We start from the raw sequence: 14967 nt of genomic DNA, 5'->3' as shown, positions 1-14967 counted from the left end.
GCATTATTATAGCAAAAAATAACTTTAATACATAATTTCGTTAGGGTGCGTCCTCATCTGGCGAATGCGCCGCGAATGCGCAGCACGCGAGCCGATCGCGAGCTGTCCGCGAGCTGCGCGCGTGCAGTCACTGCAATAGTTCGGTGCGCCTCTTTAGCGCAACTCACGCAAGGCTCGTATAGAGCGCGCGAGCAGCGCGCGATCTGCGCGCAATCAGTTCTCGCCCTTACAGTTCCGTATATTGGCTCAGTACTATCGAAGATGGCAGACGTCGCGCGCCGCCTGCGCGCCGCTCGCGTGCGGCGCTTAGGTCGCGCGCGAGCTGCGCGCGGGCGGCGCAGAAGCGGCGCACGAACAAAAATGCACGCGCGCAGCTCGCGGGCAGCTCGCGATCGGCTCGCGTGCTGCGCATTCGCGGCGCATTCGCCAGATGTGGACGCACCCTAATACACTCAGCTTATATTCATATATAATAAAGCTTAACCCTGCATAGAGTTAAATTCTTGGCCAGTTATCTGACTTGTGTGCTGCCTGGGTAACTTCTAGTAGCCAGTAAGCCAATATAGGGAGGGTTTGACGCATTTGGTGCACTTCTCAACTACCAGTGGCGGCATAGCATTGGGTGGCACCCCGGGCTGCTACCTATTGAGCACCCCAAAAAAAAAACGACAAAATAAAATTACGAACCAATCTAATAATGCTAAAAAAAACGTTTTTTTTTTAATATATCTAAACTCATATTATGCTCACTATCAGTTCCGTTTCTAGCTTATGTATCGGGTGCAATCATTACTAAAGCACCCCTATGTATGGAAAGATTGTGAGTAGTTTTGTTTTTTGCGCGAGCGTAGCAAGCCGGAACATTTTTTAGATTTCGTCGTAGTTACCAAGTTATAAAACCAAAAGCAAAGACGCGGTATAAAACCGTATAAATTTGCGCGAGCGTAGCGAGCGCAAAATTTTGGAGTCTTGGGACACGAAATCACTGAAACAAGGAAAAAAAAACCGCGAGCGTAGCGAGCGCGAGATTTTTTGAGTTTTGGTACTGTTTTGTACAAAAAAATGTAAAATAGTGACTATTGTAAATAATAATAATTTTATTGTAATAGACAGCTGTGTTGCTGGGAAGTTTGTTTTGTTCTTCACCGCTTCTTGTTAACCAGAAAGTCCTGAAAGAGGGCGTTATGGGGGTGCTATCCTTTTCTACTTTCAATTTTAACTTAAACTAATCTAACGTTTTCGACATTGGACTTAAACCACCGCAAAGTGAAAAAGCCGCGAGCGTAGCGAGCGTGAAATTTTTTGAGTTTTGGGACACAAAAGTACCTCAAAAACTAAAGCTGTAAGAAAAATATGGTGATCTCGAATTAGTCATAAAATTAAATGCAACAAAAAAAAGTAGTATTTTGTTCCCTAGTGTTATCATCAGCCTATCGATTTAAAAAAACCGTAAAAGTGTGATGTCACAAGTCTAGGTAATAAGGTTGTGGGCATGCCCATCGTGCCCACAACGGTGGATCCGCCCTTGTGTGTAAAGCAGAGATAGTTAAGAGTATCGAATGTTTTGACCAGTTGACAGCTGTTAGTTTTCAAGAGAGAATTTCCGTTGTTTGTAATGACTGACTCTTATATGGTGTTCTAATTCTCGCACATTTTTATTCTATTTACTTTGTTTGAAACATTCATTTTTTTTAATTTTTACGTATTTTATTTTTTCTTTGTGCAAATCGCCGTATACGTACTAACCAGTATAACGTATTTAATTGAAAGTGATTAGGTACGGCGCCCGATATAAGTTTTCTGCCAATGTACCTACTGTTGTTCTAATCTTTTATCAAAATATACCTACTTATAAGAAATACACACTGGGGATTATCTCGTATGTTTGTTTGTTGAGTATACTTATATAAAAACCAATGCACGGCGTGAATCTAAGTGTGTTGCTATGATTGCGCGATATTATAAAGCTAGGTACAATTGTACAATTAGATGTTCGTTTGGTTATGTTGTTGCACAAACTGTATTAGCGACAATTGTGATAATATTTGGCAGTAGTGTTAAATTTAAGGACCACGACAAACGTTCTGATTATTTGATGGCGACGTTTCTTTTTTAAGGAGACATCTCCTTCATTGTCATAGAGATGCTAAGCATTTGAAGTTTGAACTACTTACACATCGAAGGAACACTTAAAAACATTCATCATAACAGCCTTTCAGTAACGGTATTTCCGCTCGGTTGGTCGAACAACACTTTGTTTGTATTTGCGATTTGTTGGTGAATGGCTTTTAACATCATTTCGTACCAACAGTTGTCAATTGTTTTGATGCCGGTGTGCATGTTCGAGCCGGGAGATATCGCTCCGAAAATCCAGCAATGTAGGCTGATAGATAGGTAAAGATGAAAATGCAAGAGTTTCTCAGTTTCCTTGTAATGCCCATCGCCATCAGAAAACCGTACGTTTGTTCCATTGATTTAATGTGCTTCCACGAATGGTTATTGTTGATATATATGCACGAAGCGTTGTCAACATATTGCTTTATATGTTACAAAATATAAGTATAGTATAAGATATTCCAGTTATATACGTTGACGTAGTTTTCATATTATAAGACATCTGATAATAAGAATGTTAATCATTGAAATTAAATAGATAATCTTATATCTAATGGATTTGAAAGTAACTATTAAAAAAATATATTTATTATGAAAAATGACCAAATCTAATCTCAGACCGATAGATTATCAAAATGGGAAAATGGCACAACAGCTCGTGTGCTACGCTATACAACAATGGCAAGCCAGTTAGTTATGATGATAGTAGGTAATAAGGCCAATGCTACGATATCATTTAGGTTATAATATATAATAGTCCTAATTATATCTAATGTTAAAATATGTTATTGTATTACATATTGTGTAATAATATACAAACGTAGTGAAATTAAAAAAAAACTTTTGTTAACTATTTCAAATTAAAACATATCTTATTCTATCTATCTTTGAGAATTCTTTTATCATGTTTTAAACTGCCTCTTTTAATAACTTATCATCGAAATATGCTTCTTAGGTGTTATTATATACTACTACTGTAACTTTTACAATTTAAACTTCTACAACAATGTCTAAATATTTACTCTCTTATTATAAATTTCCAATGAGGTTCATTACTTATTTATCCTACTCAGTGTGTTATATTATGAGGTGTTTACTAAGTATTTAACTAGATTTAAATATTTTTAAACGTGTACACATAGGCTTTGTTGTGTAATAACTATAGGGCACTGTTACTAGATATTAATGAATTATCGGCCACAATACGAAGTGTTGTTCAATCGATATCCTTGTGGCATGTCGTAAAGCCCATCTATCTATCTAAACCTTATATCATAACTAATAAAACAGTTTATGTACCTATATTTTTGTAAAATAAATATATAGGAATAACCCAGTTAATTTAAATCACAGTTTTATTGTGTCTAATTAATTCAAGTTTTTAATACTGTGTCTTATGTTATTGGATACCTATTTAATTATCTGTTTATTAAACTTATCTACACCATACATCTCCCATAGGTACCTCTGTTATTTGATTGGCTCTAAAAATCTTAAAATTAGTAAGTGGCCCAGTGACAAAATGGCTTTTTGGTCTAGTTATTGCCTTATAACAAGTATGGTATTTTGCTTGGCCAGTAGCCAGTAGTTTCAAAAAATCTGGATCTAAACATCCAGTCAGACGGTAGCAGTCGTAAACCCTTCTCATAATGTGTATGTTTGTAGAATAAATCGTTGTTTCATGGCCTTTACATATTGCTGATATTGTTGAATCTTTATCAACACAGCTATTGTTGCGAGATAAACTGTAATTGTTGCCATTTTAAGAGCTGATGTGTGCGAGAGTGGGTGATTATTAGGCGATGGGAAAATAAACACTGCTGCATGTTCATCTAGATTTATCTCATAATGGTACGCTTACCTATTTATTTACAATAAAATATCGATTAAGTTAACATATTAATGACAGTGAGGCTATATGTATTAAGGATTTCGTGTACAGTGAAAAATGGCACCAGAATCGTATAAGTACATACTGAGATAACAACGACGATTTCCTTTCCCTTTAATTTATTTTTTGTAACAAGATTGTGGTGTATTAACTATATGCCTTAGTTAAAGTACTCGCACGTAAGTAAAGTCAATTGACTGATGAAGGTAACACACTGTATTTAATAGATAGTCTATGCCTTTGAAGTACAATACTTTATCATTCAGTTAATTGAAATACAAGAACATTATCTATTTGACCAAATATGAGTGCTAGGACAGCGAGGAATACATATTATGTAGTTAATTTAATTTATTTAAACATGGGAACGTCTGATTGCAGTCTATTTAACAAGTTAAAGGTACTAATGAGGAATATATGGATTTGCATTATATTTAATCATTCAGTCTTTATAATACATAGTAAACTGTTAAAATGTACTTTATTGTTGGTTATTCGTATAGTTATGACATTTGATGTAAGTACTTAATTAAATGAGCAAGTAAGTTACGTGTGCCTTTATTTTAGAATAAGACCAGAGGAGTGAGTATTATCTATGTGAGCTGTAGGAACTTCATGAGCGCGTCGTGGATGAGGCGCGGGCTGGCGTCGCCGTCCGCCGTGTAGCGCACGCCGCGCAACGCGCCGTCCTCGTTGCGCACCACGCCGTATTCTCCCACGATGAAGCCGTCCGGGGTTCTCTCTTCCACCCTGTACTTCTTGAACTGACGACCCTCCAGAACATAGCCCACTTTGCAGGTGTCCTGTTTGCACTTTTCAGTGGTTGTATCAGGTTGAACGCCATGACTCCGACCATCGGTCAGAACACTAATTTTTTCGTCTACTTCATAATTCTTCTCAGGCTGATGCTCAACTGTGGTACCTTGCTGAAATGTATTAGTCACAGTGCTTATGGGAGTCGTGTTTATAGTGTTGCTTCCGAATGGGCGCTGAGGTGTTTGCCACGGCGAGTAGTTCGGAGCAATACTGGAAGGAAGATTTTGTTCAAGGTGTAAAGAAGCAGGTTCACTGTAAAACTTGGATGGTTCACTATAAACTTTTGCTGGTTCACTGTACACTTTGGCCGGTTCGCTGTAGATTTTAGCTGGCTCACTGTAAATTTTGGCCGGTTCACTATAAAATTTGGCTGGTTCACTATACACTTGAGCTGGTTGACTATAGATTTTAGGAGAATCGTAAAACTGCTTAGGCTCGGGTATTAATCGGCTCGATGCGTACGACGAACTAGGTTCATTAGCAGTATTAGGGGGTTTCGAAGTATCATGTACTATATTAAAACTTACAGTGGTCAATCTCTGATTATTTCGTCTGTCATTCTGGGGTCTATTGTTCAGACCTTGAACGTTATTAGGAGGTCGCACTGGTAGCATCGTTGCGGTCGGTGAATGATTTTCGATCTCTTCGTTATATTTCGCAAATTCAATTGACTTTATAGAGGGTTCGGCTACAGAGTCGTCCGTGTGGTAGTTTTTAGAAGGAAACCCGCCAATACGCATTAGTTCTTCAAGATCTCTATTGCCTTTAGTATCGCTTTCTAGGTTTGATGAAGTTGTATTACGTGCATCCTGACTATTATCTTCCAATCGGAGCTTTGTTTTTGGATGTAACATTTCATCCGTCATATTATTTTGACGGTTTTGAAAATAAACTAAATCCGAAGGATTCTTTTCTGGATACTGAAATCTGTCAATTGATTTTTGTTCTTGAAATTTGTTAGCATCGGCTGTCGATGGAACTTTCCTGGCAAGAGGTACGTCCGGAATTTTTTCATCAAATTTATCTATTCTTGCCGATATTTCGTCTTCATTATGATGGCCTTTAACCATCAATTCGAATGGGTGCACTGGGTCTGCACTGTGGTCTCTTGATTCTTTCTTAGCATTTAATTGTTTAATATATTCTATATTAGCTCCTATTAAATTTGGCGGGACTTCAGTTGATCTGGTTAAGGCCATTTCTTCAGCTTTAGGCATTATAGTTGAATGTTGTACATCTATTGGAAATACTTTGGATGCATCATTTTTTTCTCGATCTGTCATTGCATCAGTAGGCCTGTGCAGTGATTTCCCTCTACTGCGTCCAACAGCCACTGATGACGTTATTCTTACTGAAATAACCTTCTCGTCTGAGGAGTCAGGTGAATCATCATAAATTGGTAATTTCGGTGAATTGCTCATAGATCCTTGATCGACGCCGATGACGCCCAAATCGTATTGATTTGCTACCGGAAATGACGCCGTGAAATTTTGTAAGATCTGGAAATAAAACAAAAAATATTTAAGTTAGCTTAGATATCAATATTACATTTACGTGCATTTGGCATACTACGTACCTACTATATTAGGCATTTATCTATCTACTCAAGAAGATCTTTTTGAGAGAACGTAATAGCTAGTTAAGTTTAATGGTATTCTAGATTATGTCATATCGGATATGTTCAACTTCGAGAACAAGCAATTATCTTATAAATAGGTACCTATTTAAGCTCTGCTTGTGACATTGACGACTGGAATGAAGGCCGGACTAAGGTCCGAATATCTAGCCATATAATGTATTTAAAAGATAATTATGAATACTAGAAACGTTAATTAATTGTGGAGTAATAACTTTATTACGTTATATATGAAGGCACAAACCGTAACGCATCTATCACATTCCGCTCTACAAATTGCATAGAGGAATGTGGGCTGGAAAAATGTTGTTTACATCAAGGTAAATGAATCTGTAGATAATATACGATATGAATAAACCAGACAGCTACCTGCACGACTTGCTGTCACGGACAATCTATCTATGGTTACAGATATCTCAGTAATAGGAAAAAGAAATAATACATTGACCATTTAGGAGTTTAATCTATGCAATGCATTTTTTGTAACCGTAGCAGGAAAGTTTATTAGCAATTCTTAAGTTCTTGTAAATAAAACCATTTCTAGGCCATTGTGAAATCGGAATAGCAAACTCCTACTTAGGTATATTTATGTATCTTTTTGCGTCCGGGGATAAAACGACATTTAAAGTTGTTAAAGATTGTTGCCGCCTGTTTACAATTCATTACTCCCACTTGAGTTTATATTATTTATTCTGTATTGTTTTCTTCATATTAAAACCAGATCCACATATTTCGTAGGTCAGCGTGTCTTGGAACTCTTGGAACTTTTTATTTTGTCATATGTAGGTACCTACCTAGTTCCGTGTCCATACGTCATGAGAGCGAGTATACAAACAAAAAATATGTTTTCCTTTCAGTTTATGTCACTAATAAATAGCATAGTAGGTACCTACAACATGAAAATAGAGTATTTTATTTTAATATCTATATATTTGATCTGTGTTATTAAGAGGTATTTTTATTAAGGTAGTCATAGACGCAGTGGTGGCAATCTAGTTAGATTTTGGGAAAACCCTGACGCTAAGATTTTAGAGGTTGTAGGTAATTTTTTTAAACAAAAACAATTAATATGTTAATTTTAGTCAAAATACTTAGGATTCTACATTTAGGATTTTCACTGACTCATTTAAATGTGCGAAAGACCGTCGTGAGCTTTTTTCCTATTCGGTTTACATATTCTGGGTATTTACTTAGTAGTCGGGGCATAGAAAACCATATTTCCACAGACTAGATTTCAAATAGCCGTGATTCTATAAAAAAATATAGTATTTTAATATTTGGCTATCAGAACGAAAAATTATCTAATAATTTAATCTAGCATTGCACATAATTTAAATAAAATAAATAAAGAAAATTGTTTCCTGCCTTCAATAACAAAAATCTATGTCGGTCGACTGTTAAACCGGCTCAAAGTCGGAATAGACAACCCTATTTTTTAAAACATTGGTAGGTACTCTACTTTTTTATGTGGTCGTTTTAAAATATTCATGCATGTTCTTTATAATCTCTAATTAATATTAAATTAATTGTCAGCTAGTATATGAATAATAAGTGATCAGAGCGGAAATTAGTGTCATGAGTAGTGTCTGGTGTCTGGCGGGCGGATGCGAGGACGGCGGCGCGCGCGCAGCAGGCTCACTGTCACTGACCGCGTGGGCGTCCTTGCCGGATAACTAACTAAACCGCTACAGCCACTGGTCTTAGTACCGAGGCCCGACCCGCATCACAGAAGTACTATAGTCACTGATTAAGGACGATTGGACCTGAAGATAGATACGCTGAGGATATTTCGTTATTTAAAAAAAATATTCAGCAAATAAACAACAGGGACAACTCTGGACAAACTGTTTTATAATAGTTAATATAAATTAAACAAGTGTTGGCATGGGTACTATCACATGGACTGCTACATCACAAATCAATAGAATCTGCAGCTAAGCCAGTTTAACGTTATTAGATGCGTGGGGCGGTGCGGTGTGAAATATGCACCATCTTTGGTGTTACAGATTCTCACAGGCGGTGCCTGAATTTTTCAGGTTCTTCAAAAGCCATCAGTTAGACAATTTTATGTACGATTTATTGAACTGATGCATTGTGAACAACAATTTTTTGTTAGCTATCTGACCACCCGTAAAAATCTTAAACAGACAAAAAACTGATCTTAAATCCAATGGAATTCATCGACAAAAAGTTGTTGCTTGTCATTACTATGTGAAATGTGTTCAAGATACTTACTTACACACTACATGTTTATTAATGTGACATCGTTATTAATTGACGTTGTATTGAAGTTCATATTACACTTGATGTTAATAAGGAACCTTTTTAAAATAAGAGCACTAAAATACATATTGAACAATCCATTCTTGGAAATGCCATGCGTCCGGGATCAACATTCGTACAGGTTTATAAAACTTTGTAGAGCAATAAACCTTTCAAAACTTTTAAAATTAAATTCTGATAATAATGATAAGTTCATATTGAATATTATTAACAACGGCAAACGCAATTGACGCCCGTGCGGAAACTAACAAAAATCCGCTGTGAAGAAACATTGTGGCCTTACATTAAATCTAAAAGTGAATTTAAATGAATGTGACCTTTAATAAAAATGCTCTACAAATACAAGTAAGTACAAAATAATTAAGTAATCGATTTTCAATGTTGGTAATTAATATAGGAAAAATGCGAATATATCAGTAAATTGGTGTGCCCGTCATGAGTATTTTATTCAAATGTGCTCGAAGTAGGTGCCTTCTTACAAGATGTCTCAATTAAATCGTAATGACATTTAGGTGCGCGAATGCCGTATGTAGACTAAGAGTATTAATATGAGTAGGTAGGTACCTATCTGACGCATTTAGGAAATACCAGCGTGAGGCGTAATAGTTCCGGTTTATTGCCTGCCGACATCACTTTTGGTAAAATCTAGTGCGTGCTTAGAAATTTACAAGAATCTTGTGAAAAATAAGATAAGAGCCCTTGTTTGAACTGGATAATAAAACCAAAAGCTTTGACGTTGGTCGTAGCACCTCCCACTGGATGAACAATTAGGTATTACAAGTAATAAATATCATTATTATACTGATATTAAAATTTGATTAAGCAAGTGTAGAGGCATGGGGATAGTGGGTCGTTGGTGGGCGCCACACACGCGCCTGCGCCGTGACAGTGAAAAACGCGAAGGCCACTAACATGTATAAAAACGAAACGCAAACAAGCGCGTTAAGTGTAGCACTGCATTAAATCATAATTAATAGGTACCACTCGAGCAATTTATTTATTATTAATCATAATCACTTAATAGATTTGGTGCACACGTATTTTATAAATACTTTAGAATTTTGTATAGTGCCTGGCTAAGTGAGTTGTATCCATATTGGAAGATTATTTAAAAGAAGTTTATGTTAAAAATTTATTGAGTCATACATATTGGAGTTACACAGGGTGGTATAGCTAACACGAGAGTGATTATTCAGTGCAAAGTGTAAGGGACAGCAAATTGTATTTATGACTGATAAAAAACTTTTTTACAAAAAAAATTAAACCGACTTCCAAAAACACTAAAAAGCAAAAAAAAAAAAAAAATAATTTTAGGTGCATCGGCCTAGAAGTCGGTGTCTAATGGATGTTACTAAGTTAATTTTGCCACCGACTTCTAGGCCGATGCACTGAAATCTTCCTTCCAATACTTAAACGTCGGTAAACATTTCCATTTAGAATATCCTTAAACTGTTTTTCGTCTTCACTGTCGAATCTGCAATATTACCCATCTCAGCTTAAAGTGTACATCAATACGAATAAAATACGCCCAAACACTATGTAGCTGCTATCGACCATTAAGGAGTTCCCTAAACTGTACTGCACCTGCATCACTGACCTTGCTGTGGCAGTCATAACCCATCTCAGCTTAAAGTTCTTGTCACCACGAATAAAATAAACCCAAACATTATGTAGCTGCTATCAACCATTAAGGAGTTCCCTAAACTGTACTGCATCTGCATCTCGGACCTTGCAGTGGCAGTCATTACTCATTTCGGTGTAAAGATCTTGTCAACAATAATAAAATAAGCCCAAACACGAGGTAGTTAAGATGTGCCGTTTAGGAGTTCCCTCGATCCTCTGTCGTCTCCATCATCAGATCTGCCCTAAACCTCCATAGTATTGTAGTCGCATCAGATAAACACATAAATATAAAGTTTGTACCCCATGCTCGCCTACAATTTTCAAGAGATGCCCTCGATTTCTCAGGGTTTCCACCATCAGATCCTGATCTGATGACAATGGGACCAAATGACAAGCATACCCTTTCAAATAAAAAAAGAATTTTTGAAATCGGTCCAGGCGTCTTTGAGAAATCGAGTAACAAACATAAAAAAAAGCAAAAAAAAAATACAGCCGAATTGAGAACCTCCTCCTTTTTTTTTAAGTCGGTTGAAAATAAACCAATGAGATAACCCTATTTAGGTACTTAGCGCTAAAAGGGCTTCATTCAGACATTACATGTACGAATAAAACCTATGTAGGATGAGTAGGTGATATTTATTTTATCTCGGTACAAGCATTATTGTTTATTCAGGAAAGCCTTAGAAAATCTCTGCAATAACTTTGATTTCAGTTAGTTAAATATATTGAAAGTACAGCTAACTGCCAGAAGCGTGTCAGCGATATCCAACTCCAAGTTAGTGTTTCTGAGAATTTGGAATAATATTAATTGATACCAGGTGGTGTAGTAGCAGCCGTGTGTAATTTGATTAGGCTTCAATTTGCTAACTGCCTTGGAGTTACAGTTAACAAAAGGTATTACGAAGTACCTACTGAGCAAGTACGTGGGGTTCCGGTATCTATTCTGATTATTATTTCAATATGAGTCGCTCTTTCAGTAATTCCACATTAACAGAAATGCCCCGCGTTACGTGAAGTCCCTTGTTGCAGTGATGCAGCATCAAAGTTTATGTTATTAAGTAGGTCCAATTCTGATCATTTTCCTTAAACCTTTATTTTATCTGAACTATATAGTTTTAGTTTCATTTTAGCTGATATTTCCTTAAATGCGAAGGTATGACCATCCGCCACTGCGTTATTAGATTTGCCAGTAGGTAAGGCATTAACGACATTTTTAACTATGCATCCTCCATAAGACCTGGATGCATCAAAGAAAAGTTGCAAAGCAAAACCGTTGATAGATATTTATGGACATTCTAAACGCACGCACAGGAAAAACAGCCAGTCGCTAGTTTAACTTGTGCGAACGATTAAGGGCGTTCCTTTAGATAAAAGTGTTCGTCGAAGGCCGCCTACTGTGCCGGACAATGCGCGAATATTACGAGCTAATTGAACGTTTGTGGTAACTGTCGCACCTGCGTCACGTGTCACCTCACAATGCACCTTATATTTATAATACGCAAGGAATCTATTTATCACGTCATTGGAGTATTGACAGAAAGCAATGACTCGGTTGTCCACTCCAATCACAATGTGGAATGTAGAAACACTGCAGATATCGTTGACCTTTATTGTTTTTTGCCGAAATGGTGCACTTATGACCCAGTGCCTATAGGCTCATTCTATAAATATGCATTTAATGCTTTTATCAAGATCAACGCTGTGCATAAACGTATTCAGATAGAAATACCTTGTGGATTTAATGGTTCACCGAAGTTCCGATGACTAGCTTAGGCTCAGATTTAGTACGTGGCTTCGTGACCTCGCAGCCAGTTTTAGGAACAAAGTATTACAACTTCGCAGATAATAATAGGAGTTGAGGTAATGTAATTGCAAATTGCAATCGGAAATGTTATTTTGTGATGATAATAATGGAATGGGCAGCCAGACAGCTGTTTCCAAGTTAAATGCTGCCATCCTGCCTGTTTGTTTGTGCCTGCATTACTTATTTTGTTTTAACTTATTGTTATTAATGAAACCAACAATAAATTGATCAGGCCAATAAAAATATAATCTGTCCTACGCCTAATCTACACAATACATTAACCTAAATTAAGTGCCTAATACTTGAATTATTTTGTTGTGCAGTGATAAGATGTGAGCTCATAGGGCATTTGTCTGAAAAGAGATTTATTTAGTAATTCTTTGTCTTTATTATCCATATAAGGTCTGCGGACAGTGGACGGGGAGCTGAGCAAACCAGTTCTGATTTACCAGATCGTGCGGTATTTTAAACTCGAATGCAAATAAATTGACCCATGATAAAGAACTTGAGAGCACAAAGAAAAGATGGTGCATACCGATCTGCAAGTATTGTAGTTTACTATTCTTGGCATTGGGCTTCACTTCTCGGATATTATTCAGCTGCAGCGTTATTTTACGATTGTTTAAAGTAATGCGCTTTATTGAATTTAGTGTGGAGTTGTTGAAACATTGACAGATTATCTGGTAAAAATCTTATTTGTAAGGATACTGAATAAAACTGTAAGAATTTGCGAAAATTATCTGCAGCACGTATTTATTAAATCGATCGTGATCTTCAAACTAAACTAAAGCGGAAACGATGTGAAACTTTAATTCTGATAATTGCAGTTGTGCGTCGATCGTGTGTTAAATTACCCCCACATAGCAATTACCTCTGAAGATTATAGCCTGAAAATCCATATTCTCTGCAGTAGCCTTTATTCATTATACTCTAAAATTATTTTTTAAGCTACGATTTAGGCACGATGATGTAATAAATTGTAATACTGATGATTTCTATAACAAACTTTGAAATTTTATAGTTTTATAAGTAAGTAGGTAGACACAAACGCAATTTTTTACAACTCGTATTTTTTTAATAGGTTAATAACAGACTTGGACTTGTCATTGTAAAGATGTCCTGAAAATTAACTTAATCACTACCTGCCATCTTCACTCACAGGAAGCAGATACGATCGCCATCAGATGGCTTAAACTGATATTATCGAAATAAAATGGAGACTGTAAGACAATATTACGTCCATAAATATACAGGCACGCCTACCTGATGCCATTTTATAAAAAGACCAGGAAGTGCTCTAGACCCGTTTCGCCCTCAACTGAAACTAAATTAGTTTGCGCCCGCGATCCAGTTTGTTTAAAGATCACTGTGACATTTATCATATGATATGTTTACTTTGAACTTGTAAAGGGCGCTGGTGCACCCAGCTGTTGCTAGGGACGGCGAGGCTTCTATGCTCATTAACTAAACTAGTCTGGCTTGTAGCTTGACAGTGCAAGCAGAGATACCTGAGCTAATTCATATTCATTCAAGTTCAACATTTTACTCTTTGTGATCGCTGGCATTCAGTGAGGAATTATAAGCATGATCACGCTCACATACTTTAGCTTGTTGCATAATGACATAATTTATGTGCACTTGCTATTAAACAGAACTATTAGGTACTGAGGTAAGTATTGTAGGTACTAACAATGATGTCTGAATTATATTTTGTGGAGGTAACTACGACTATGTGAATGTATTTAAATGTTATTCATCAACCTTGCTGTAGCGACATGCAATTAAAAATGTAACGAACTTGTCCGTTACGTTTTATTGTGCATTATTAAAAGCGAGTTCGCTTTTTTTATTTCTTGGTTAGAAATTATATTTATAATTGAAATTAAATTAATTAGAATATTGCGAATTTTATATGCAACTCATTAAAATAGCTACACCTACGGGTAACTTTCAGGTATAGTGCATTTGTTATATTTCCATGTGTTTCGATAGTATTGGCAAACTAAAAATACACTTAAACAATTTGGTGCCATGCTACGTACCTACTTAATCATCATGAAGTAAAAAACTTTAGAATTATCTAAAGGTTTCCGTTGTCTAATAGATCCTGATAAATAGGTTTTATTAAAACTTGAAGTCATAGCTTATTAAGCTACGGCAGACTATTCCGGGCCTTTTATGAAAGGATTTTATTTTACATGTATATAGTTCAAGTTGACTAGCCCAAGTTTAAATAGGTACCTTATAGTCAGAACATAAAAGTTTCGATCTGTGGCAATAGACATAAACTTACTGAGAATAACTGAACAGGTAGGTAAGTCAGTAGTAGTTAACTTATTCAATGTATATTAAGTGCCTTTCGGTTCAAACGAAATCGTTGGTCTATGCGTTTGTTTGTTTACAATGACAAAAGTAACATTATTGTGAACAATAAGTATGATAATGATAGAAGTAAATATGATGTCATACCAGAAGAAAAATCCATAATAAATAGTAAGTCATTTCGTAGCAGGACAACGGCGCACCTTAACTAACACACTAGTTGTTCTACTGTATCGATAATGACATGTCCACTCTGACAGGAATTAGTAACAAACACATCTTATTGTCGGGGACCAAGGGAGGTTAGGGCGAGCACATCGGGCTGTGGCGGGCGCCTCCAGGACTGTGCAACACTAAGCGACTTCCTCTGATTCGATTATCGACACGAAAAAGCGATTCGCTTCTACTACACGAGTGGCCTGCGCGCGCGCCGCGATCAACTACTCCACTCAACAGCACTGGTGACCTTAACAATTA

The 14967-nt window shown here is 36.5% G+C and overlaps 1 protein-coding gene across 1 annotated transcript; it reads right to left on the bottom strand.

Moving 5' to 3' along the window:
* Positions 1 to 3936: 3936 nt before the first annotated feature.
* LOC124629597 lies at positions 3937 to 14967 on the bottom strand. The gene is made up of 2 exons (XM_047163076.1): positions 14638 to 14967; positions 3937 to 6321 (listed from the first exon to the last, which is right to left on the bottom strand). The coding sequence occupies exons 1-2, from the start codon at positions 14668 to 14670 to the stop codon at positions 4600 to 4602; spliced, it is 1755 nt and encodes a 584-aa protein (XP_047019032.1). The 5' UTR covers positions 14671 to 14967; the 3' UTR covers positions 3937 to 4599.

The sequence above is a fragment of the Helicoverpa zea genome, chromosome 4, assembly GCF_022581195.2.
Source record: "Helicoverpa zea isolate HzStark_Cry1AcR chromosome 4, ilHelZeax1.1, whole genome shotgun sequence".
Lineage (NCBI taxonomy): Eukaryota > Metazoa > Arthropoda > Insecta > Lepidoptera > Noctuidae > Helicoverpa > Helicoverpa zea.
This window is presented reverse-complemented; position numbering and strand designations above follow the sequence as displayed.

Coding starts and splice junctions, on each gene's coding strand:
- LOC124629597 (XM_047163076.1), bottom strand. CDS start 14,670: ATGACTTACTATTTATTATGGATTTTTCTTCTG. Junction 6,322..14,637: donor TATTATGGATTTTTCTTCTG/GTATGACATCAT, acceptor TTTTATTTCCAG/ATCTTACAAAATTTCACGGC.